Source organism: Phalacrocorax aristotelis, chromosome 5 (genome assembly GCF_949628215.1).
Source record: "Phalacrocorax aristotelis chromosome 5, bGulAri2.1, whole genome shotgun sequence".
In the NCBI taxonomy this organism is placed as follows: Eukaryota; Metazoa; Chordata; class Aves; order Suliformes; family Phalacrocoracidae; genus Phalacrocorax; species Phalacrocorax aristotelis.
Window position 1 is genome coordinate 64,350,493 of NC_134280.1, and position 22,857 is coordinate 64,373,349.

Here is a 22,857-nt window from a genome sequence, read left to right on the forward strand (position 1 = left end):
CCAGGCTGTTAGCGAGGACTTTGAAAACCACCTCCCTTCTGGTAAATTGAGTAGATTCGGACTGGAGATCACCGGGACAAAAGAGGTGGAACTGTCTTCACAGCTCAGTGATGCTTTTAGTTCAAACATGCGAAACCAAACCCCCAAGTGCAAGAAGGATAGTAATGTGGCACTGGAACATGATTTTTAAAGAAGTTCTTAAAGCTGCAAAGGATATTAACCACCAGGATTGTTTCCCTTAATATATATTAAAAGCTGTTTTATATGGAAGGCCTTAGGTGTACTCAAATTTCAAACGCCTGGGATATTTTATTACTTTACTGATCTAATAAATGCAGGTGTTTCATAGCAAAAGCACACAGGCAATCAGACTGTCTGAAGGAGGCAATGAGTTGCACACATTTCTCCCAGTATAAATAAACGGCCGCGAGCGCACTGAAGCGGACGGGCCTTTGGCGTTAATTGCAATTAGATGGCAGTCAGGCTTTAAGGCGTAGAAAGGTACTTGTTTTAACCGATTCATCCAAGAGGTGGGATATCTTCTTCTGAAAATCGACCGCCTCCGATTTTCCCAGCGAGGGGACAGGGCAGGGCGGAGGTGAGGCCACGGCGCCCCGTGCCAGGCTGGGGGCAGACCCCACGCTGGCTCTCGCCGTGGGACGTGGCACAGGCCCTCGCGCCCCGCCGGCACAGGCGCACGCTCCCGCTCGCCAGTGTCCGCTCCCGCTCGCCGCAGCTGGCCTGGCCGGGGCGCGTGCCATCTCTCTGTCTTTACCAAGATCAAATGGAGCCAGTCAATCAGGGGATGCCATTATTGCCTCCACCACGCAATTTCCACTATCAATAATTTACCGTATTTGCTGCACGGGCAAGAAGAGGGAAAAGGCAAGACAGATTTTTGACAGGAGGGAAGGAAAAACCACCCCGCGGGCAGCTGGGCAGAGCCGAGCGGGGCGTTTTGCCCGGGGTCCCGCGGGCACCGCGGCTGCCCCCGACTTCCCCGGCGGGCGCTGGCGGGACGGGCGGCTCTGGCCGTCGGTCCCGGTGCCGGTGCCGGTGGCAGTCCCGGTGCCGGTGGCGGTGGCCGGCCGGGCAGAGCCGCCTGCGGGCCGCCTGGATTGAGCACCCGCGCCCGCCGCGCGCCTCCAGAAAGTCACCGGTGTAACGTTACCTGGGGCGCTCATTAATAAGCAATGCCTGTTATTATCTTGATTGCATTCTTAATAGGCAAACTACGGAGAGGTCAGCGCCGGAGCGATATTTAAAGGGATCGGGCTCGCTTAATACCCGGCGGAGTAAACCAATATCCCGCGGCGGGCGGGCGAGCGGGCCGACCCCCCCCCCCCCCCCCGCGCCCAGCTCCGCTCCCCGCCCGGCCCGGCCCCTCCGCGCCCTGCCCGCCGCTCGGGGGGCGCCGGGGGAGCGGGGGCCGGGCCGGGCCGGGCGGGCGGGGCGGGGGCGGTGGCGGGGCCGGGGAGGCGGCGCGGAGGCTTTAAGCGGGGCAGCGCGGGGCGGTGCGGTGCCTGCGGCCGCCGCAGCCGCTGGCCGGAGGTGCCCGGGCGGGGGGCGAAGCCGCTCCGCGGGGAGGCGGCGGGACCGGGAGCGGGAGCGGGAGCGGGAGCGGGAGCAGAGCGGGGCCGGGCCGGGCCGGGAGGCTCCCGTTGGGCGGCGGGGGTGGGGGATCCGGCTCCGCTGCCCTCCCGCCCCTCATAAAGCTTTGATGAGACACTTGAGCCGCCGCCTGTGTTGCCGGGGCGGCGGGAGGCGGCCGGTGGGACTGGGCGCCCGGGAGAGGATGTGACTTCCCGGAGGGGACCCGGACAGGCTTTGTGTGGACGACGAGGTACGCGGCGCCCCGCCGGGAAACTTGAGGGACCGGGGGTGGGCGGGCGGCGGCGGCGGGCCGGTGCGGGGAGCGGGAAGGGCGGCGGGGCGGGGAGGGCCGGGCCGGGGCAGGGCAGCCCCGCACCCCTTTGTTCCCGCACCTGTCGGGCCGGCCGGTGCCCGGCGGGGTTTCTGTGGGGACCCGGCCCCGCGGAGGCGGGAGCGCGCTGCCGTCGCCCTGAGGGGGAGCGCGGGGCCGGGGCGGCCGCGGAGGCGCCGGCGGCGCTTCTTCCCTCGACGGCGCTTCCCCGACGGCGCCGCCGCCCCCCCACCCTGCGGCGGGGCGAGGCGGGACCGGGCGCGGGGCGCGCGCTGCCCGCGTGGCGGCGCCCTGCGCGGGGCGGGGCGCGGCGGGCGGGCGGTGAGCGGCGCCCCCTGGCGGTCGCCCCGGGCCCCTCCCGCTCGGCGGCGGGCGGGGGCCGCGGTGCCGGTGCCGGCGGCGGGACCCCGGCGCGGGGCGCGCCGCGGCGGCCGCGAGGGGAGCGGCGGGCGGGGAGGCACCGGGCGCCGCCCCGGCGCTGGCGGGCGAGGTGCCGTCAGGGAGGGGAGCGCCGCACTTGTCGGAGCGCGGCCGTCGCTGGAATGTGAAGCACGCCGGGCACCCGCGGCAGGACTGCGGTGCCATGGGGGCTCTGCCCTCCGCCTCTCCCGCCGGGCGCGGGGAGCGCGGAGGGCGGGGAAGGCGGCGCGGAGCGGGGGCTCCGCGGCGCCGGGCCGGGCGTCTGCGCACGTCGGGGCGCGGGGAGGAGGAGGAGGAGGAGGAGGAGGAGGAGGAGGAGGAGGAGAGGGGCGAGGTGGGGTCCTCCGCTCCGCCAGCCCCAGTGGTTTTGGTTTCCTGTTGGTGCGGAAAGCACTCCTCCGCCAGCCAGGAGGGAATTGATGTTAGACGGTAAATTTGGTTGGCGAAGATTTAATTAACACTTTGGAAGCCTCCCCTTTTTTTCCCCTTCTTCTTTTATAGGATTAAAAGCATGAAGCGTTACAACTGTGGGCCATGGTTGCTTTGCTTGTTTGTTTTTAAGAGGTGCTATTGGTGTCTTGGTTTGTACATTACGGTGAAAATATGTACTTTTCCTTTCGGTTTATTGTAGTTTGCTGTTCTGAGGTTATGACTATTGTGAGATCAATAGTCATTACTTATTTATGTTTCTAGTAACACAGTTCTAATGAATGCGAAGAATCTATCCTGGCGATACATTTTTCCTCAGCAAGTATTTCTGTAATCTTCAATTCATGGCGTGATACGTACATAAACCAAATTTCCTTGGTCATCTTTAGACAGGAGCGAAGGGCCGGGCAACAAGCTGCCCGCTCGTGGCCAGGAGCAGCTTTCGCGTCGCCAAGTTTGAGTGGCTGTTGGGTAGCGGAAGCGAAAGGCTTCGCTCTGTCCGCGCGTGGTCGGCTGTCCCAAGCGAGAAGGTCATCGCGTCGTCCTGCTCGTCTGTGTCGGGTAGCGCCTTGGTGCAAAGCGACGGCTCCGCTTGCAGAGCTGGAGGGCTGCCTGCGAGCGCGTGGGTGAAAACTTGACCCTGGTGATGGCCCAGAGTTAGCCTAGGTATGGAAGAACGTGAGCAGAGGAGACGCTCGTGGCTCTCCCCAGGCTGCGAATCCCACGGTTTGGGACGCGAGAGGGGGCAGCAGCTGTCAGGGGGATGCCACGGCTCCCTGCGTGCGGAGCGGCAGGGCACTGGCTGTGTAAACAGACCTGGGGCGAGGGAAAGGAGAAGGCAAACCGCGATGTTCTGCCTGCTCTGGGAGCAGCAGGACGGAGTGCCGTCCCTCACCAGTGTCTCAGGGCAAAGAAATGTCTCCGTTTCAACTCTAAAATACCTTGAAGGAGCTGGTAGACACTTCAGCTTTACTTAACACTCCTAGATACGGGAGCCTTCCTACGGGGCTCTGTAACTCACAACAATTTTCTGCTGTAGTACTACCACTTAATGTTCAGCTTCACTGAACCTCGGCTGGGAAAACCCATTTGTAAGTAGCGTGCCTTCTGTTCGCGTCGCCAGCGCTCTCTGCTTTCCGGAGCTGCAGGGTAGATCCTGTCGTTCTGTGGCTGTGAAATCAGGGTAAACCGGGTCAGGAGGATCAAGAACACTTTATCTGAATAATCCAGATATAACAGTGGAGCAAAGGACTTTTTATCTTGGAGGGAGTAAGGCTAAACTGAAAAATGTTTGATTTCAAGTGGCGTGCTTTTAAACACGGAGGCATTATGGTGTAGCATAGTGCTACGGGAGTAGTACAATATGTTGGAATACTACGAAACATAGTGCACAGATGCAAAGGATTTTAAAGACTCATTAAAAAGTTAAAGAATATAGTGGAAAATTCAAGATCTGCACTTTTGCTTAAAGGCTTTGCATATAGTGACAGTGCTGAGCTGAAAGTAGCTGCAGTTAAAAGTCCTTGCAGGACCTGTAGCACTTTCTTCAGCTGGTACTCTGCTGTTACAGTGAGGAGAGCACAAAAGCTGCGTGTCTAGCTCAGATAATCGTTGTCTGCTGGGCTGAAGGTATAAAAGCAGGTCACAAGAAGCTCGTGAGCAGGAGACCCTCTCATCCCTTCTGTGGGTAAGCCTGCATGAAGGTGAGAAACAATCCACTCTGAGTGAATTGTGTAATAAGTGTGGTCATATTAAAAAAAATATTTCCCATATCTGCCTTCCTGGCTTGCATAAAAGGCTAAAATGTTGTTCTAAGAATGTGTCCTGCGCCTACACAAGAAATCTCACGTTAGGCTTTGTGTGAATTGGTGGAGGCTCCACTAGAAGAGGATATATGCTTTTAATAGGTTAATTACTAACTTGTCTTGACCTGTTTTCAAGCATGTGTTGTGAGCACTTGGTTCCTCCTCAATAGCTAAAATGCTGCTTAATTAGGAAACTCTCAATCATTTCTTAGATCGGTTCATATGCTGGCATTCTTGGTAATGCTTAGCTGTGAACACCCTTTAAAACAAAGCTTTTAAAAGCACTGAAGCTAAGCTGGTTTTGTGCATTGCCAAAATGAAGTGGTAACTCAATAACCTACTGTCTTCAGTTCCAGCAGGGAAGGTGCTGCGTATAACAACGCTTTTGCTCCCTGCGCCACACCATTAGGAAGCAGTACAGGTGTGTGCTGAGCAAACTGCCTGATGCACAAGCTGGGATGGGGCTGGCAGGCTGTGCCCGCCGTCTGTCAGCTCGCAAATCTTACGGTTTCCTTTCCTTATCCATGCCTATTATTCAGTCTTATCTTTGACTGTGAGTCGTTTGGGGCAGAGATCATCTTGCCTGCCTTCTGTTCCTGGTACCTGACAAGGACTTCTCAGAACTTTTGTAATACAAACAATAATTCACAGCTTTTGCTACGCAGTGTGTACTGGCAACTCTGTTACGGTGCCTTAAGCTGACATGTTATCGACAGAAATCCTCATGCTGCTTGGTTTGGAAACACCAGAATACACAATAACAGAAGAAGAAAATGCTTTAATTTTGGAGATATGTGTGAGTTGACAGGGCAGCCATTATGCCATGGCCTGTGTCCTCTGATATAATCTTATGTTGGCCATGTTGCTTAAAATTCTAGACTCTGGGCAACCCAACGAGGAACACTCTAGTAGTTGTCCATGCAGAAGAGGACAAACAGTCACATGCACAAAGTGTAGGTTATCTGTAGCGTCAGGCTCATATTTTCCTCCTTTTCAACATTCAGGACCTAATTATCGGGGAACTATAGAGTGGTAAGAGTTCAACTCCTACACCCAACAGTAGCAGTCAGCGTGGAATGGTCTGAAATACCGAAGATGCTGTGGACTTGACTGAATGGGCAACAGTCTTACACAAAAAAAAAGCCAACTTCATCTCAGGGACAATTTCTACCCATTATAAATTGTGAACAGAGGGTTGGCTGGGATGATGCTGATTTGACGTGATTGTAATCCTTCAATAACGCTGATACTAGTGGTAGCAGAACATCCCATTACAGCATAATTTAGGCATCACAAATGGCTACAGCTGTCTGAAGATGAGTCCCGTGGACAACCAGAGGAAGTGAAAGGGAACTTCATTTAGTGAATTTTCGTGCCCCGGTGACAGCTGCCATAAGGCTGTAGCAGTTGTATACTTTCTGAAAGATACAATATTCTTACCGAGGAGAAGTCATTTTTTGAAACCAGTTAATTAGGACAGTTATTTCTGGCCGTGGCATTTGTACAGAACAGAAGGCATGATTGTTCTTATGTTTGTTTCTCTGAGTCCTTTGATCGACTAGAAGCTCTCAATGCTTTACGCTATAAATTACCTCAATACTTTGGCAGTTCATTTCTTTTCTTGTGTACTTGGTTAGGAAAATGCAGAAATCCTTGTGACTCAGCTTCAGACTACTATAAATTATAAAGAAAGGGGGGAGGGGGGTCACATTTCAAATTAGGAAAGGCAGTTCTGGGAGGATGGGAGGAATACTGGTTGCTAAATTTGAGATAAGCATCTCTCGGTATCTCAAAATCTGAGCAGCTACCGCCACCTAGAGATGCATGGACCAAACACGCTGCTATGGCTGGCTCTTGCAAGTGAGGCTGGACAATTAAAATGAGCGAGGCTGCTAATCCCAACCACTCTTACTCGCAGCAGTAAGTTTAGCGCACGGATGCGGGCGCTTTTTAACCCTGTAACTGAGGTGGCACCTGCGAGTCCTATTACAGCGATGCACATAACTAATCTTTATACAGTCTTCCTTGTGTGGCTCGAATAGGTAAACAAGAAGGCTCACTTTCCATAAATCATTTGCTGACTGAACTTTAGACTACACCTGAGGAAGTATTTGCAAGCCAAATTTATACTGGCTTGTTACAGCTGTCCGTAAGACTTGATAGCGTGTCTGAAGCTTGCACCAAAAAAGTGCAATGTAGAACCAGTCCCTTTAAGGATTTGAGTTGGTTTGGGGGAAGATGGGCTTTGTTCCCCCAGCTCATCACTGAAGTCGACTTGGTAGGAAGTATCCTTTAGCAGATATTTGGAATAGAAAAAAGTGTGATTTTTTTTTTTTCTTTTTCCTTAATGTATTGACTCAGCAGCTTGGTTTACTAGATGCAAGATTTTTCCAATGTCAGTATTAAGTATGGAAGTTAACTTGGGTATGTGGGTATTTCTTAGATTTAGGATAGTAACACATGGAACATACCTTTTATATCTGCCCCTTAGTTCTTAGGATATAGTTTCCTGGTTTGTTTTGAGCTCACAACTTCTGATTTGTATGTTTCGTATATCAATCTTTGACTTTAGCAGGGTTTTCCTCTGCATTTGGGAGAGAAGAATAAGCATTGTTACTTATTTAATTTGTCAGGAACTGCTTATAAAGAGAAACAATGTGCCTTTTTTACCTGCCGAGCTCATAATCTCGTGTGCAATTATTTCTGTTTGACTCTTACAGACACAGTACATTTCGGGGGCTTTTATAATAACTGCTAGCTTATGGCTATCAAATGCCCAGTGGACTAAGAAACCCAACACAACTAAACCTCACTGGGAGTTGAGAACTTCCATCGTGCAGAGCCTTGAAAATGCAAGCCACTGGTTGATGGCATGCACTGTGTATCTTTCCAGGTGAAGGTCTTGATAATTTCTTAAGACAGCTGAAATCTGTCAGTGTGAAGTGTATCGGGTTAGTGCTTAATGTATAGCTTCTGAGGGAACAGAGTCTTCCTGTGGGAAACTGAGGAGCTGTGGCACAGGGGTATTTGCCGTTCAAGCCTAGGAGGCAACTGCAGGCTGCTGATGCCATACGAGGGTGTGTGAGGAGAGAGCCATTTTACCAAACTAGTGTTTGAAAAGCTGCCCTTGGCTCAGCTGGAGTTCTACATCCAACCTCTGTCTCTCCAGTATGTGCACTGGGCTACAGGTAGGCTTGTAGTCCTTTGCAGGCGTGTAGCGTAGCAGGAGGAGTCTGGAAAAAGATTGAACTAGGTGAAGTCTTAAGCAAAGTGCTGGTATGCGCTCTTTATTAGCTCAGCATGCGGAAGACTTGGAGCATGTTGCTGCATTTAAGGCTGTAACAATAAGAACAGGACTCGAGTCTTTCTCTTCCCTCCCCCCCGCCCCAAATACTGTAGTACATATCTTATAAAAGAGAGTTAAACATAATCTTATGCCAATTCTAGCACATGTTGTGCCTTATCTAACGTGATCAAAACACTGCGTTCTTCAACATCACAGCTCCTGGAGAAATGCGGTTTTGCCTAGATCAAGGAATTAAAGGTTATGATCTCTGGATTCCTTAGTCTGTCATGCCATTTACTTTCGAAGCTTGGTGCAACACTTAGTGTCCATATGGTTTAGTTTACCCTTCTTTACGCTGGCCACGGTGCTTTTGGTGACTGTTCAGTACTTGATATACTGAGATGAAAAGAAGTGAAATATAAACTTTATTCAAGGGCTGGATTAGTAAGTAAACCAACCTCCCCCTAGTCATAGGTGTCACCGTACTACAGAAGGGTATGGGCACTGTTGGGATGAGCGACAGGACTTGTTTTGCGGTATTTCTAGATAATTGTGCCTGCTGGCTGCCTGCATTGAGACTTGGATCGTCACTTGCTATTTACATTCCTTTTGAGTTGATAATCCAGTTTGACTGAGCCATAAATGCCAAGAGAGAAATGCTATTTGATAGAATTTGTACTGAAAGCCAGTGTGAGTCCAAGGGGGAAGCAAAGCCACTAACAAGTTCAAGCTGGCAAGGGTAACTTAACCAGAACCCTTGCCAGGAAACTGTGGTGAAGTACAAATTTGCTGCCGAACATCATGACTGCCCTTTATCTTTATAATGGGTTGAACCAAAACTAGAAATAAACACATCTGAAGTTCTCCATTTTTGCTTTTCCAGATACAAACATTACAGTTTATGTCAATGTCATTTTTTTTTTTTTGTTGGCAGCTAATATCCTGCAGGCTGGTGAAGAAGGTTTGTTTTTATTTCATGGGAGGCAGAGAAGGATGCTTTATGTCTCATTACAACAGCAGGGTACTTACTGGTATGGTGTCTGCAGGTTGCTGCCAATGAAATGGTGCAAAGAGAGGATAAGCAGGTGCTTTTTTAAAAATCTCACAGAAATAGGAATTTTGCATAAAGACACGCAAAAGAATAGCTTTTACGGGGAGAACTAATATTCAGACAATGATTCATACCTGAATTTAAAGCAAAGGACAAAGCTGCCTTCCTTGGAAGACTCTTTTTACATCCTCTTCTCTCTCTTTGGCACTAATGATTAATTTCTGCTGCACCCTGTACAAAACTTTTTTGCCCTTGTAACTGCAAAAGTAGCAGCAGTGTTAATGATGAGCAAGGATGTTGCAAAAGGGCAACTGAGTCAATTCCACATGCCTCCATTAAAACAACAACTACAAAAACACCACAAAAAACAAACAAAAACCCAACTAGCAGAAATAAGATTTAAGAAACTATTCATAGGTCTAAGTCTCCAAAGAAGGCTACCTCCCAGTCTGACAAACCTAGATGCAACATCTTGACTTCCACAATCCTCAAGCATGAAGTCATATCACGTGGTTCTTAATCAGTTTTGTTCAACATAGATATTGTTGTATATTTTTTTCCTTGCTCTGATTCCTGTAACTTATGAAAATTATAGAATCTTATGCTTGGAAATACCAGGAATCATTTCCCCTGCCTCTAGCTAATGGAAGGACAGGTATACAATGAGAGCTAGAAAACAGAGTAAGGAACTTTCATGTCTACTCTAAATCAAACACTTTGGAGCAAGCCTTCAGTTGCAAAGCACCACCAGACCTGTTAGTATTCAAGTTATACTCTCTAGAAAATGACTGCAGGGGAACTGCCGATACTCTGCATATCTTGTAATTAGTCATGTTCGGGCATCCTTCAAAACATGACCCGTAGTTTTGTTGAAGACAGTTGTGAGCCATTTGTGTTTTTAACAAAAAGATGCCTCTGTGGAGATGCATTGGGGAAAAAGAAAAATGACCAGATGACTCAGTCATCTTTCTTCCTTTCCTTGTTTTGATGGGGATGGTGCTGCTACGCTGGCTTCATCCCTTGTAACGGCTCAGCGTCGAGTAGGCATAGCCTTGCTCTTCTCTGTTTTATACAAATGAAGGCTGACCTTTGGTCCCTGGCAAGCTGCCTGGTTTGTGTTTGCAGGGCTGGTAAATGCCTACTTGTGCAGTAGTAGTTCTCCATGGGAATACGTCTTTCTTGATTTCCATAGCAAATTTGCTGTGGGTAAAAGCAGCCTCTGGATGAGACAGGAAGCTGTGTTGCATTTCAAGTCAAACCTCTTAGAGTTTTAATGGAGAAGAATGTTTCTATTTTAACACTAGGTTTGCTTTTCTTGTTGTTGTTTGTTATATAATGGTCGAGCCCACAAATTAGAAGCATGAGGCTAAAAACTGAAGAACGAAGCAAGAAACAAAAGGCCATATGGCAATAGCAGGAGGTCCTGCCACCCCACCTTAGGCTCGTGACAACATGCCCTACATTTAACCTACAGTCAGAAACTAATTAACGACACAGATGGAAGTGAGCTAGCATATGTATTCAAAATAATACCCCTAAGGTTTTAATCAGCTGCCCTGCCTCTTTCTGGGTTAGACATCTAAGTTACCATAGAGAGATTTGCAAAATAAGTGAATGATACATATGGCTAAAGCAGCTTTGTGTAGTGGCTGAAGCGAGGGATTGGGAGCGGGGGCTCCCCTCTTCTCTGGTTCAGCAGCGACTTGCTGGGCAGTCCGGGGTAAGTTGCTTAAACGTGTTTATGGGCTTCAGCCTACCCAGAGGAAAACGGGATTTCTGATGCGGTTCCTCCTCACCTAAGTATGTTGAGATTCAGTGGCTGCAAAGCACTTTGGAAGCTTTGACAGTGCATTCTCCAAGAAATGTCGTACAAGTGGAGAGTCACAGCAGCATAAGTACCAGGTCTCTCTGCTCTCTCAACTTCTAAGTGTGGTTTTTTCCTCTCTAGAACTACCAATTAACTCTGATAATACAGCTCTGCTTTTGATTTTGGATAGGATGGTGACTTCTAGATAATCTATCGTGTTGTGCAGAGATTGGGGAGAGAGAGAACACTTTGCTGTTTTCAACAGACTAATTGGGTAATTTAATGTTTCTCGTTTTAACTTTCTCTTTCCTCCCCCCCACCCCCAGCTATCTGGAGAGGCTCTCCTTCCCTGCAGGGCAGTTGGATCTGCTTATGTGAAGGGACAGGTATTGAAGTTTTTCTAGAGAAGTGTTTATTTAATGACTGAAATCCCATATACAAACCTACCCTTTGGAGCTTAAGGGCTCTCACAGTGAGAACAGTGCGCTGGCGGCAAAGCCAGTTTCTTCAGCGGGGGTGCGCGCGCGTGAAACAAGACACCCAAGTGCAGAGCAGAGGAGAGTTAGGTGGTGTTGGGCTGGATTTTGCATGCTTCTGTTTATAGGCATGTCTGGGCTATTTATGCGCTTATATCAGTGGGGGAAGGGAGGAGCTAGTCTGCACACCTAGAAAGCTTTTTTCCCCTTCCTCTTTAAAGTGTAATTATGACCAAATATGCATGTATCCCTCAGGAGTCCTGAGCGTGAGGAAGCTGTTTTGCTGAAACCTGTCACGCTTAGTTCTGACAACAGCTATTAGCTATAGTTTAGGTGTTGGCCCCATCTGATGTTTTCTATGACCACCTTCACAGCTGGTATAAATCAACGAACGGAGCGCTATGGATTTACCCCAGGCAGTGACTGTGTCCACCAGAACTGGGTCCACTGGAACATACTGCTTCAGTGAACCTCAGCAGTTTTTGTGGAAATAACTTCCCATGATGCCACGATGTGTAGTTGTAGCTGGTGGCAAGTATGAACCAGGTAAACTGCATTTTTAATCCGGGAGGGGAAGGACCCAATGTCCATGTAATCCACAGGAATCACAGTGTAATACTCCTCTGTGAAAGAAATTACACCATTATACAACTAAGGGAAGGCAGGAGCCTGATAAATTATTTTTCCTGCAAGGCTGCAGGTTTTCTTTATGTTCCATTAGACGTTTGTACCTTGAGCAGTACAACTAATGGAAGCTTGTTTTCAGACACTTGCACCTTTGCTAGATGTACCTCCTTACCCCTTCTAGTAATTCCAAACCCGCTTCTTCGTTGGAGCTTGTGAAACGAAAGCAACAATACGCAGTGCTGTGAGTGGGTGAGCCCGTACGCTGGTGATTGCCTGACTAAGGATGGAGTGCGGGGGGGCTTATTTGTGTGGGTCTCAGCTACTTGCATGCAGCATGTGACCGTGGAAATAGTGTTGTCTATGGAACTTGTACCCCTCTATTGAATCTGGTTGAAGTTGGCCCCCAATTTCTTAAGATAGATCAAGGATAGAGATGCAGGCATAGCAATGGGAAAAGTCTTGTTTCAACATGAAACCACTTAGAAGGTGAAAAAAAGCTGAAAACTATAAAGCTTTGAAATATGTGGTGTGCTGCATTGTCGTAGTAAAATATCACTGGTGAAAGAGCTCTTCTTGCCAAAGTGTTTTCAGTACAATTACGTTAACATATTAACATAATTTTCCAACAGTGTTATCTCCAAAGATAACGCCGTTATCACAGCAGGGCACATGCAGGGCTGGCTGCCGAGTGAGGCGGGTTAGATTCCTAATGAGTACATCCTTGTTAAATACAAATTCCTCATTATTCCGTCAGTGTAGGGGGCTTTGCAAACTTACAAACTTCTGCTCCTGGCCTGGTTGTTCCCATGTAACTTTGGACTTGAATACTCCCAGAAGCTGCTCTGGTACCCCAGTGTAAGCTTTTATCCCTTGCCCCGTCTATGTAAAGTGTTTCCATAGAGATCATAGAACCATAGGTTTTATGATTCTATAGAGAGATGCTCTACAGAGATGCCGTGCTAACAACTGGAGTGAGCATGTGTCAAGAGAACTTTGCACAGGAGGGCTGGCAGCCAAAAGATGACTGATAACACCACTGGCAAATGCAGGCATAGTGTTAATACCTGTCAGGGCTCTGCCAACAGGCATTTCCAGTTTCTGGTTCACGCACATCACAACGTACTGATCTGCTTCATTTCAAGGACTGACTATGGCTAAAAGCAAGGAATTCTCTTACAGCAATGCCACACACAGTCAGGGTCTCAGCAAAGGTAAGAGTCTTGCAATAAATGGGTATAGCCCTTGCTCTCCTCCCTTACCTGAGAGAAAGCACTGCCTGCCCAAACCATGGGTAACTGCTCCATGCGATGCTTATGCTTTTTTAACCGTTGATTTTCCTTGGCTAAGCTTCACTCATGTTCCTGTTGAGTGCATAATGTTCTATAGGTCCTAGGAAGTTTGCCACTTGCAGCAGAGCCGATGGGTGCGTGGGATGTTTTACATGCTGTTCAATAGTTTATAGGCACTCGTAAGATCCAAGCTCAACTGGTACAGCAGCTTCTGGGTTGTTCCAGGGCTGCTGGACACATGTCACAGTACAAGGGATCCAACTCACGCTAGTTTGCATGCAACGTGCACCGTTCTGTTCCTGCTCTCGGGTGCCAATTATCCTTGACTTCAGTGGGAGCTTCATGTGTGTACTTGGCAGAATAGCCTAGTCCTGTGACAATTCAGCACAGTATTTCATAGCAAAGAGCCCTAGTGAAACAGAAGACAAACCACAGAGGCTGCTCAAAGGTCTGAGGTTCTGCCCTAACGTTCTTCTGTGCACAGGTTGAATTAACATTATATAAAGCTCTAGTGAATATCGAAGCAAATGATTTCAGAGAACGGTAATTATCTTCTCCCACGGAGGAACCAGATAGTATCTTGGCACAGAGTAATTATTTCATGGAGTGGTTTTTGTGGTTGTTTTTCTTGGGGGTGGGGGGGTGTGTTAGGTAGCCTATTCTGTAGGTGAACTTTCCTTTCACAGAGGTTGTTCCTTTTGAATGAACACGGTAATGGCATGAATATATCTTGACATACTCTAAAACAGATCAATGCAGCTTTCTAAGCCTGAAGTCAGTTTTGAAATTGGAATTTGCTAATACTTAGGTTTTAGGCTTGGAAGTGGTGTCCGTACTGTACAGTAGAAGTACGTCATGTTACCCTACCCATGATACTCCTGATGAGCAAAACCAAACCTGCTGGTAGCACTTCTATTTAGGGGGAGACTTTTGCTGCATGCCCTGGTGTTTCAACATGAAGTTTTGGCAAAAAAAGGTTGTGGTAAAGCATATTGTGTTCAATACGTACAGTGGCATGCACACAAGTACCCTTTCGGGGCTGAGTTGTGTTGTTCACGGTAGGGATCGTGCAGCCCTGTGCAGTTTGAGTGTCCCGTGTGCGGGATGCTGTACAAACAGCTGGAAAGGCAGTGTGTGTGTCACTGGCTCAATAATCAGTTCCCATTGTAAAAGTATAAAAATAGTACACATCTGTTCTCTTCCATGGGTGTTGTGTCTCTGAAAGCTCTGATACCAGCTGTGAGTCTGGCCTCCTATTCTTTCACTCATGCCTACTGCCAAAACCCATCCTGCCTGTTTCCTGGTATGGGCAGAATGGGTCTGTGATCCATCCAACAGAAATCCTACTGGGAACTCCTCGTAGTTCTGCACTTGGCCAATTTAAGTATAAGCATGCTTGTAATGAGGAGGCTGTCTGGTCTGTGCCCATTAGAGCAGCTGAATTCTCTTTCTCTGAGCTTTGAAGCAAGCGTGCCCTTTGCATGGCTGTTTGAGTGTCCAGAAAGGTATGATGGAAGTTCGTAGGAAACTCTGATACATAACTCTGTGAAAGATAGGGGATGTAATATTATGGCATTATTATTTTGCCGTTATTTTCTTTGAGTTCTTTCCCACCTCTGGTTGACAAGAGAAGATGTGATTTATTTTTTTTATGCACTGGGTAGAGAGTCTGATAAAACCTTGGAACCGCACAAAAACTCTATGTAGTGCTTTAAACAGATGCACACTTCTCCAGCGCCAGTGTAGGCATGGCTGGAGTTTCGGTGCTCTCAGAAGCTGTACCAAAGGCAATATTTAGCAACATAAGATGAAAGCAAATTTCTTGTTTTAAAAGTTGTAGTTTACAAACTACTTGTAAATTTGCTTGCTATTTATCTTAGTCTTCAAAATGGTTCTTCGTCTCTGCCATCTCTGGCATTATGGCTAAGTAGACTTTATTACCTCAGGGAAAACCAACATGAGAATAAAAATAAAACAGGTTTCTTCTTCCTGACATGAAAACCAACTTACAAGAATACAAATTGGGTGTGGGTGTGCATGTGTATGTATTAGGGGGGAGGGCGCTTTATTTTCAGTAATAAAAAGTAATTATATAGTTTGCTGCATAAATAGCCGCAAGGATAACCAGAGTGCGTCAGACTTCCAGTTATGCATGTGTTAAAGGTTAATACTATTTGTTCTCAGTACATTTAGTCTTTGCAAATCATGTGCTGACATGCATCCCACTTTGGTATCTGTTCACACACTCGGGTAATGATGCGTAGAGCAGGAGCTCATGCCTGTGCCATTCAGTAGTATTTAGTAAATTGAACTTTTGTATAAAGGTCTTAGAAAATGGCAAGGCAGAAAACGAATGTCTTGCTGCTAATTTTATCTTCCACCACACACTCCTTTCTGGAGATTAAAGCGTTATGAATCTATTCACTACTGAAAGTTATTTCAACTTTCATAGCACGTATCAGAATGCAGAAAAGCAAGTACACGTAGACAGCTGTTCCTCGGGTCTCTCTGCTGGAAATACAACCTGTTAGGCTGCTAGATTTCTGCTTAAAGTAACTAAAAATAATGAAATAAAACAATTAACTGGTGAATCCTCATGAAATACAAATACTGAAATAAATAGTACAGCTAGGTAATTGACTGCATATGTAAACTAGCTGTAGATAATTGATGTGACCTTCATTTAACGAGCCACCTTCCCGTTAGCCGAGATGACTCCCACAATTATGTGCCCTTATTCTAGCTGTAATTGTATGGACTTTGTTGAAGTACAAAGTAGGTCATGTCTTCCTGAGATCTGGTCCATAGTGGGTGACCTCTTTTTCATGGCTTCAGCTTTGCTATGCTGCATGAGAGAAGGGGGGATGTTCTTGCAGCCAGGAGAATGGCTGCCATTTGGGAAACAAGTCTCAAATGTTACTTTGACAGGCATATCTGTGTGACCTGAGGGACTAGCTGGAGGCTAGCATGCATCTATTTTAAAAAGCTTATATCTATTTTATACGAGTTAGTAGGTGTATACAACAGTCTATGGGACAGCAATTGAATGAAGATTTCTTCTCCTAGAGAAGTCTTTGACCTTTTATGCCTAGTGACCTAGCTGAACAGGAGGAGTGCAAAAGCTGCAGCCTTTAGTTGTCGTTCCTGGAAGGTGGGGAGTAGAGACCTGAACCTCCTACAGCTGAGAAGGGAGGGGATGGGTGCATGATAGCACTGCAGACTGGGGCAGTATCGTTAGTGATCTTTATATTGCATTTTTCTAGCTGCATGTCTGACTAAAAGTGGCCATGGCTACTCTGTTTTGTGTGGCATTCAGTTGTATTGATGCCCTCAGAACATAAGGTGTCAGCCAGTTTGCTCCAGTTAAGAAATACTCAGCGCTGATAAGCCTCCATGGGAAATAGTTGCTCGGTCTGCTGGGGTAGCATCAGGCGTGGGTGTACCCAGCAGTACTGGGACATCTCCATGCAAGGCCCTGTAGCGGTGGATGAGCCCAGCATGGAAAGGGGAAGCACCTTGCTCAGTAGTAGCATGCTGGGAAATCAGGTAAATAGAGCTTTCTCCCACATTGCCACCCCGATTCTGCTTCCTCACAGGGTGCCACGGTGACTTCCTCGTAATCGGAAGAGTGTACGTAATCTGTCAGTGTTCGGGGTTTACAAGGCACTTACTGTAACAGGACAGGTAGTATCTTTAATCTTTGCAAGGTAATGAAGGTTTGATCGTGGGGGAACAGGAAAAGGGCTGGAAGTTGCCATCCAAAGTGTTTGCAGTGACCTTTTTGGTGTTGCCTTGGGCTATTAGTCCTGCCTCACTAAGTAAGAGATGAACTGTGTATTCATCAGTCAGTTCAACAGTAGCTGAAATGTTGTGTTTCTGCCTATGGAGTGAGATTTAAATCTTATTCTGCTACAGTGTTGTAATCCAGTAGATCTTGAGCAGCTGCTACTAGAAATTGCTATGGCTCTAAATGAAGAGACTTCCTAGGTATTAAAATATGACTTCCTCATATTAAATCAGTGATACCATTTTGCTGCCAAAGACGAGGACTGTGTATATTGCTCAAGTCTCTGTCAAGATAGAGAAGACTCTTTCCACATCCTGCCTGCAGAGTTCAGCTTAGTCTGGGACTCATTCACAAAGTAGATGTTTGATCTGTGTTTGCTTGCTAGCAATATTCCATGTGTCTGTGCTGCTAAAGCTTACTTTGACATATTCATCTTCTGTTATAAATGGGAGGAAGATGGGTGGCTTTTAGGGGAACACATTTTCTCGTGCATTATCAGTATGCTATGTGGATAATGGCTGTCTTAAAGTTGTTGGTTTTCAGAGCCTAGTTGTACATGGTATCTTGCTACCCCAGAGAGGAGCAGCAGTCGTATGTCATCAGATGGGATGTAAATTGATCAAGCTTGACAGGAGTTTCCTTCCTAAATGGAAGGCAAAATTGATTCAGGAAGGATTAATTTAATGTGAGATAAAAAGGTACTGTTAGATCTGGTGACCAACCAGCCATTGGCAGAGGATGCTGAGGGCTTATTGATGTCAATTGGTGAGGTTTCTCTGCACCTCTCTGTCCTCTGTCTTCTTCCTTGTAAGAAAAATGTCCATGCAAATGAAGTTGCACAGCCGCTATTCCATTAGTTTCACATCCCTCCAAGTTCATGGCTACCATAAGATGTAAACAACCCAATGACAATAGTGAGGGATGTGGCCTACTCTAGGAATCCGTCGATCCTTTGTTCACCTACCTAACTTGAAAAGCAAATGTTCAGCCTCCTAGTGGCACACTTAGCTGATGGGTGCAAGCTTCCCCTTCTGTTTTGTGCTTGTCTTGGTGCCCTCCTGTGTTGTATCCTCTCTGTTACACTGGAAGGCCCTTTGGGGTACTACGTGCTCAGACAGAGTCTATCCTCCAGAGTCAAGATATTGGCTGGGACCTCTGGGCACTACTCGAACAAAAATAACAGGAACTTGATTAGGAGCCAGAAGATCTGTGTTCTGTTCACTGCTCTGGTGGTCACAAAGTGTGATGTGGGTGTTTGGTGGGTTGTTTTGGGTTTTTTTTTTCCCCCTTTTAAGTTTTATATAAAGCAATTCTCAGAAGAGGGAATGTATGAATATTATTATTGTTGTTGCCTGTTCCACTGGCTCTGCATTTGTATGCTAGCTGAACCACCCCTGCTCCCTCTTGTCTTGTCTCTCCTTGTTTGAAAAAGGAAGACTGATAACCTTCTTCCTTGTGTTGTAAATCTCTGTAGTGTCTCTCTTCCTCCCCTTGGAGGAAGAAATACGTTATTATTCCCTGTAGAATGTTTTAAAAGTCCTAGGATGAAAAAAATCTGAAAAAAATATTAATGTTGTGCATGGTTAGAGCAAACACTCTGTTCCTGTGAGTCACAGATGTCAGGTTTGTTTAATCTTAATAAATCTATGCCACAATAACACTTTTAAACAGGAAGAGAGATGGAGGGATGAAGGAAGAGTTGTGCTGGGGTAGAGAGGATTCTAAGCCAAAATCTTGTTTAGTGGGGGTGAGGGGGCCATGGACACAAACCCAAACACCTCCCACACACACACGCTTCATTAAGTAAACATTGAGACCTACATTTTGGGCACTGCCTTTCTAGTACATATTTAATTTTCTTTGTATGTTTTATGATAGATTGTCTTTCCATGTTAGAGTCTTAAGAGTACTAGTTTCCCACAGCATATTTGCAGGAGATGAAGTAAGGCTTTTTACATAGCACCCTGTTGGCAAACAGAAATAGCATTTACTCCAATGAGCCCTGCCAAGTATGAGGTACTTCCGAATGAACTTCAAAAGCTCTGAAACAAGCATTAGCTGCTGCTTCAAAAATGTGAACAATGCCATTGCTTTCTAGCAAGCAGAACTGGTGAGAGCAGGGATCAGAAGGAGGAGACATAACAACTGGATGTGATGGATGTTGTAGTAGCACTTGGGATCAGACAGAAAACATAGCTCTCTGTCACTGCAGGATTTGGGGTGTTCTTGTTCTAATAGTACCTAAAGTGTGTACTCTGCACTTGAGGAGGAAACAATTTCTACCCTGAGGAATGTACAATCTACAGAGACTTGAAGTGCTTGGGAAGGATCAGTCGTAGAAGCCCAGGCTGTTGGGAGTGCTGATAGGAGTGAGTCGCGCTGGTTCCAAGGCTGGTGAGGAGTGGTGCTACCCATCCATGCTCAATGAGGACAGAGCCAAGTGCACACGTAAGCCTCAAAGCATGGCCCATGCGCCAGAACTTGGGACAGAATGTGAGAGAAGCAAGCAAACCGCTGTGTTTCAATGTGGCCGTAGGGCTGGTTGTGCTTCTAGTTTTCGTGCTGAGCTCTGGGCTTTAACTGGGTTTAAATACGTGCTTTGCCCACTTGAGAACAGGTGGTACAGGGCTCTGGGAAAGTATGGAACCGTGGTTCTGGTCCTGTCATTTCAGTATAGCTCTTTATCAGCTCTGTATTCCAGCAAGTCCTCTCCAAGGCATTCACATGATGCAAGCAATCTTTCCAGCTCAAAATCAGTATGGTAGCAAGCATACTGTCCTGGACTGTTCTGTCGTTCTATATTTATGCATACGTACCTGCTACTTTTAGATGAGGAATCGACCTGCTGAGGCCTCAGAATTTGTATGGCCTCTTCCTGTGTTTTGAAGGTTGCTTTCAAAATACAAGTGCAGTTTTTCCTGGTGCTGTTCAGTTTCTTGTGGATAGAACGATGAAATATTTTTGGCATAGAGAGATCTTAAAAATCAAATATTTGCATTCGCACTTGAAATGGAAGTCTTGCCTTTCACGCTTGCGAAGCAGCCTTTTACTGCTGAAATGCTGCATTGCTAAATAGCGGTTCTGCTTTTGCTGTTACTTGAAATAGGTGTAATCAGTCAATAAATAAGGAGTCTGCGTAGTATCTAATCTAATGCTTACTACAGAAAGACTTTGGCACATAAGAATTCTGACTTGCCGGTATCTGTGTTGCCTAAGCATTGGCACGTGCTCTAAAAACTAAACTAAATCAAAGAACGCCCTTGTACAAGAGTACGCTTTGTCACCGGTAATAAGTTGCGGCTGCATGCAGCAGTTCTGTGCAGAAAATGCATAATGTCTCGTGACAACTCAGATGAATTTTTATTACTCCATCCCTTGTAAGTTAAATCTTTTGTTTTGTTTTCTCTTGTTCTTGTCCTTAACAGTTCCACCAAGTGAGAAGAGTGATGACCATCCTTTTCCTTACTATGGTTATCTCATACTTCAGTTGCATGAAAGCTGCCCCGATGAAAGAAGCTAGTGTAAGAGGACAAGGCAGCTTGGCTTACCCAGGTCTTCGGACCCATGGGACTCTTGAGAGCCTAAACGGGCCCAATGCTGGTTCAAGAGGACTGACATCGCTGGCGGACACATTTGAACATGTCATAGAGGAGCTTCTAGATGAGGACCAGGACATCCAGCCCAGCGAGGAGAACAAGGATGCAGACTTGTACACATCCCGAGTCATGCTAAGCAGTCAAGTGCCTTTGGAACCCCCACTGCTCTTTCTGCTCGAGGAGTACAAAAACTACTTGGATGCTGCAAACATGTCCATGAGGGTCCGGCGCCACTCTGACCCAGCTCGCCGCGGGGAACTGAGCGTATGTGACAGCACGAGCGAGTGGGTGACGGCGGCAGAGAAAAAGACTGCAGTGGACATGTCCGGGGCGACTGTCACAGTCCTGGAAAAAGTCCCGGTACCCAAAGGCCAACTGAAGCAATACTTCTATGAGACCAAATGCAACCCCAAGGGGTACACAAAGGAGGGCTGCAGGGGCATAGACAAGAGGCACTGGAACTCCCAGTGCCGAACTACCCAGTCTTACGTGAGAGCTCTCACCATGGATAATAAAAAGAGAGTTGGCTGGCGCTTTATAAGGATAGACACTTCCTGTGTATGTACATTAACCATTAAAAGGGGAAGATAGTGGATTCGTGTTGTATAGATTATATTGAGACAAAATTATCTATTTGTATATATACATAACAGGGTAAATTATTCAGTAAAAAATAATTTTATGGACTGCATGTATAACTGAAGTTTATACAGTACAGTGGTTCCACAATCTATTTATTGAACATATCCATGACCTGAAGGGGAACAAAAGTCATTTGCGCACAAGTTTAAAAAAAAAAAAAAACCAAAAAAAAAAAAAGGAAAACAAGCAAACAAAAAAGTCTGCATTACATTCCTCGATAACATTGTGGTTTGTCGCCGTTGCCAAGAATTGAAAATATAAAAAGTTTAAAAAAAAAAAGAATAAAATTGCATGCTGCTTCAATTGTGAATTGATGATAAACTGTCCTCTTTCAGAAAAATAAATTGAACCAAAACATTCCGTTTACATTTTAGACAGTAAGTATCTTTATTCCTGTTAGTATTAAATCTGTTTACTGCTTTTAACTTCTGATAGCGTTGGAATTAAAACAATGTCAAGGTGCTGTTGTCATAGTTCTACTGTTTCTCTTTTACTTTTGAATTCCCATCAGATTGAAAAAAAAAAAATCATTACCTTATTCTGGATTTAAAAAATTGTTTTTTGTATGTTGTGAAGGTGTTTGCGATAGCAGTCCAACTACTGACAAAAAAAAAAAAAAATAAAAAAAGAGGCAACTGAAAAAGAATGGTGATGTTCCACTTCACATTGTTGAACTTCAGGCTTAAAGACAGCACTTATTTTAACTGTATGGCAACATGCTTTTTTTGGGCTTTTTTTTTTTCTTTTTTTTTTTTTTAATTTGCTGTCTTTTGAGACCTGCATTTGCTTATACCATGTTTGTTTGTGTTTGGGGTTTTCTCTTTTTGCCCCCCTTCCTCCCTCTGGAAAGATGTTGGTTGTCATCTTTAAAATGTTTCACTTACCATACAACTGGAGCTTGTCAGATAGAAAATATTCTATAGGGTGCTGAGAGCAATGATTTTCATGTAATAAAAGACTCTGTGCTTGGATCAAACGTCTTGGTGAAGGACAAGAATGTTGTAGCAAGATGATAGTGGATCTGAAATCAGGTTGGTCATGGGACTGGGTAGCTCAGCCAGTTCAGGGACAAATAACGGTGTTATGAGTTGACTGAGGCTATCCAATCTGTAGCCAGCACTGCCTGAGGTCCTGTGCATCCTCTGAGTGTTGCAGGTAGCACAGCCTTACCCTCCAGAGCTCGTCCAGCAGCCCCAGGCCCGCAAAATGCGGCGTGCAAACTGCTGTGGCATCCCTGCCCGAAGGAGCCCTGGGGAAGAGCTAGGGCGTGAGGCAGACAGGCCCTGCCTCTAAGTGAAAGCAATTAGCCTTGACGTTCGTGTGGCTCTACTTCTGCTGTCAGCCTTACTTTATGAAACAAATATTGGCATAAAAAATACTCTGAAGTTCGTGAAGAGCAAGTGCTGGAGGAGTTGGCTTAACATTGCTTAGGTTTTGATAGACGTATTTAGCCCTGCGCTACCCCTCTAACTGTTCTGACAGAAGTATGTCTAAAAAGGCAGGGTGTAAGCTGAAGAGCTGTGCATAGCACTTGCACTGACTACAGTGGGCAGAGAGGCAGGAATAGCTCGTTAATGAGCTCACTGAAGACAGATGCTATATTTGTAATTCCTGTAGATGAAGAAGAGTAGCTGAACGAAGAGGAAAATACACTAAAACATAACTGCCTCTGAATGCTGCAGAATCTGCATTGGTCTGTCTTGCTCTTGAAGTTAATT

At 46.4% G+C, this 22,857-nt stretch overlaps 1 protein-coding gene across 1 annotated transcript; it reads left to right on the forward strand.

Moving 5' to 3' along the window:
* The first annotated feature begins 1,753 nt into the window (after nt 1–1,753).
* Nucleotides 1,754–21,738, forward strand: BDNF (brain derived neurotrophic factor). The gene is made up of 2 exons (XM_075094940.1): nt 1,754–1,843; nt 20,327–21,738. The coding sequence occupies exon 2, from the start codon at nt 20,348–20,350 to the stop codon at nt 21,086–21,088; it is 741 nt and encodes a 246-aa protein (XP_074951041.1). The 5' UTR covers nt 1,754–1,843; nt 20,327–20,347; the 3' UTR covers nt 21,089–21,738.
* The last annotated feature ends 1,119 nt before the right edge of the window (nt 21,739–22,857 follow it).

Excerpts from the sequence above, each read along its gene's own strand:
- BDNF (XM_075094940.1), top strand. The coding sequence starts at position 20,348 with ATGACCATCCTTTTCCTTACTATGGTTATCTCATACTTCAGTTGCATG.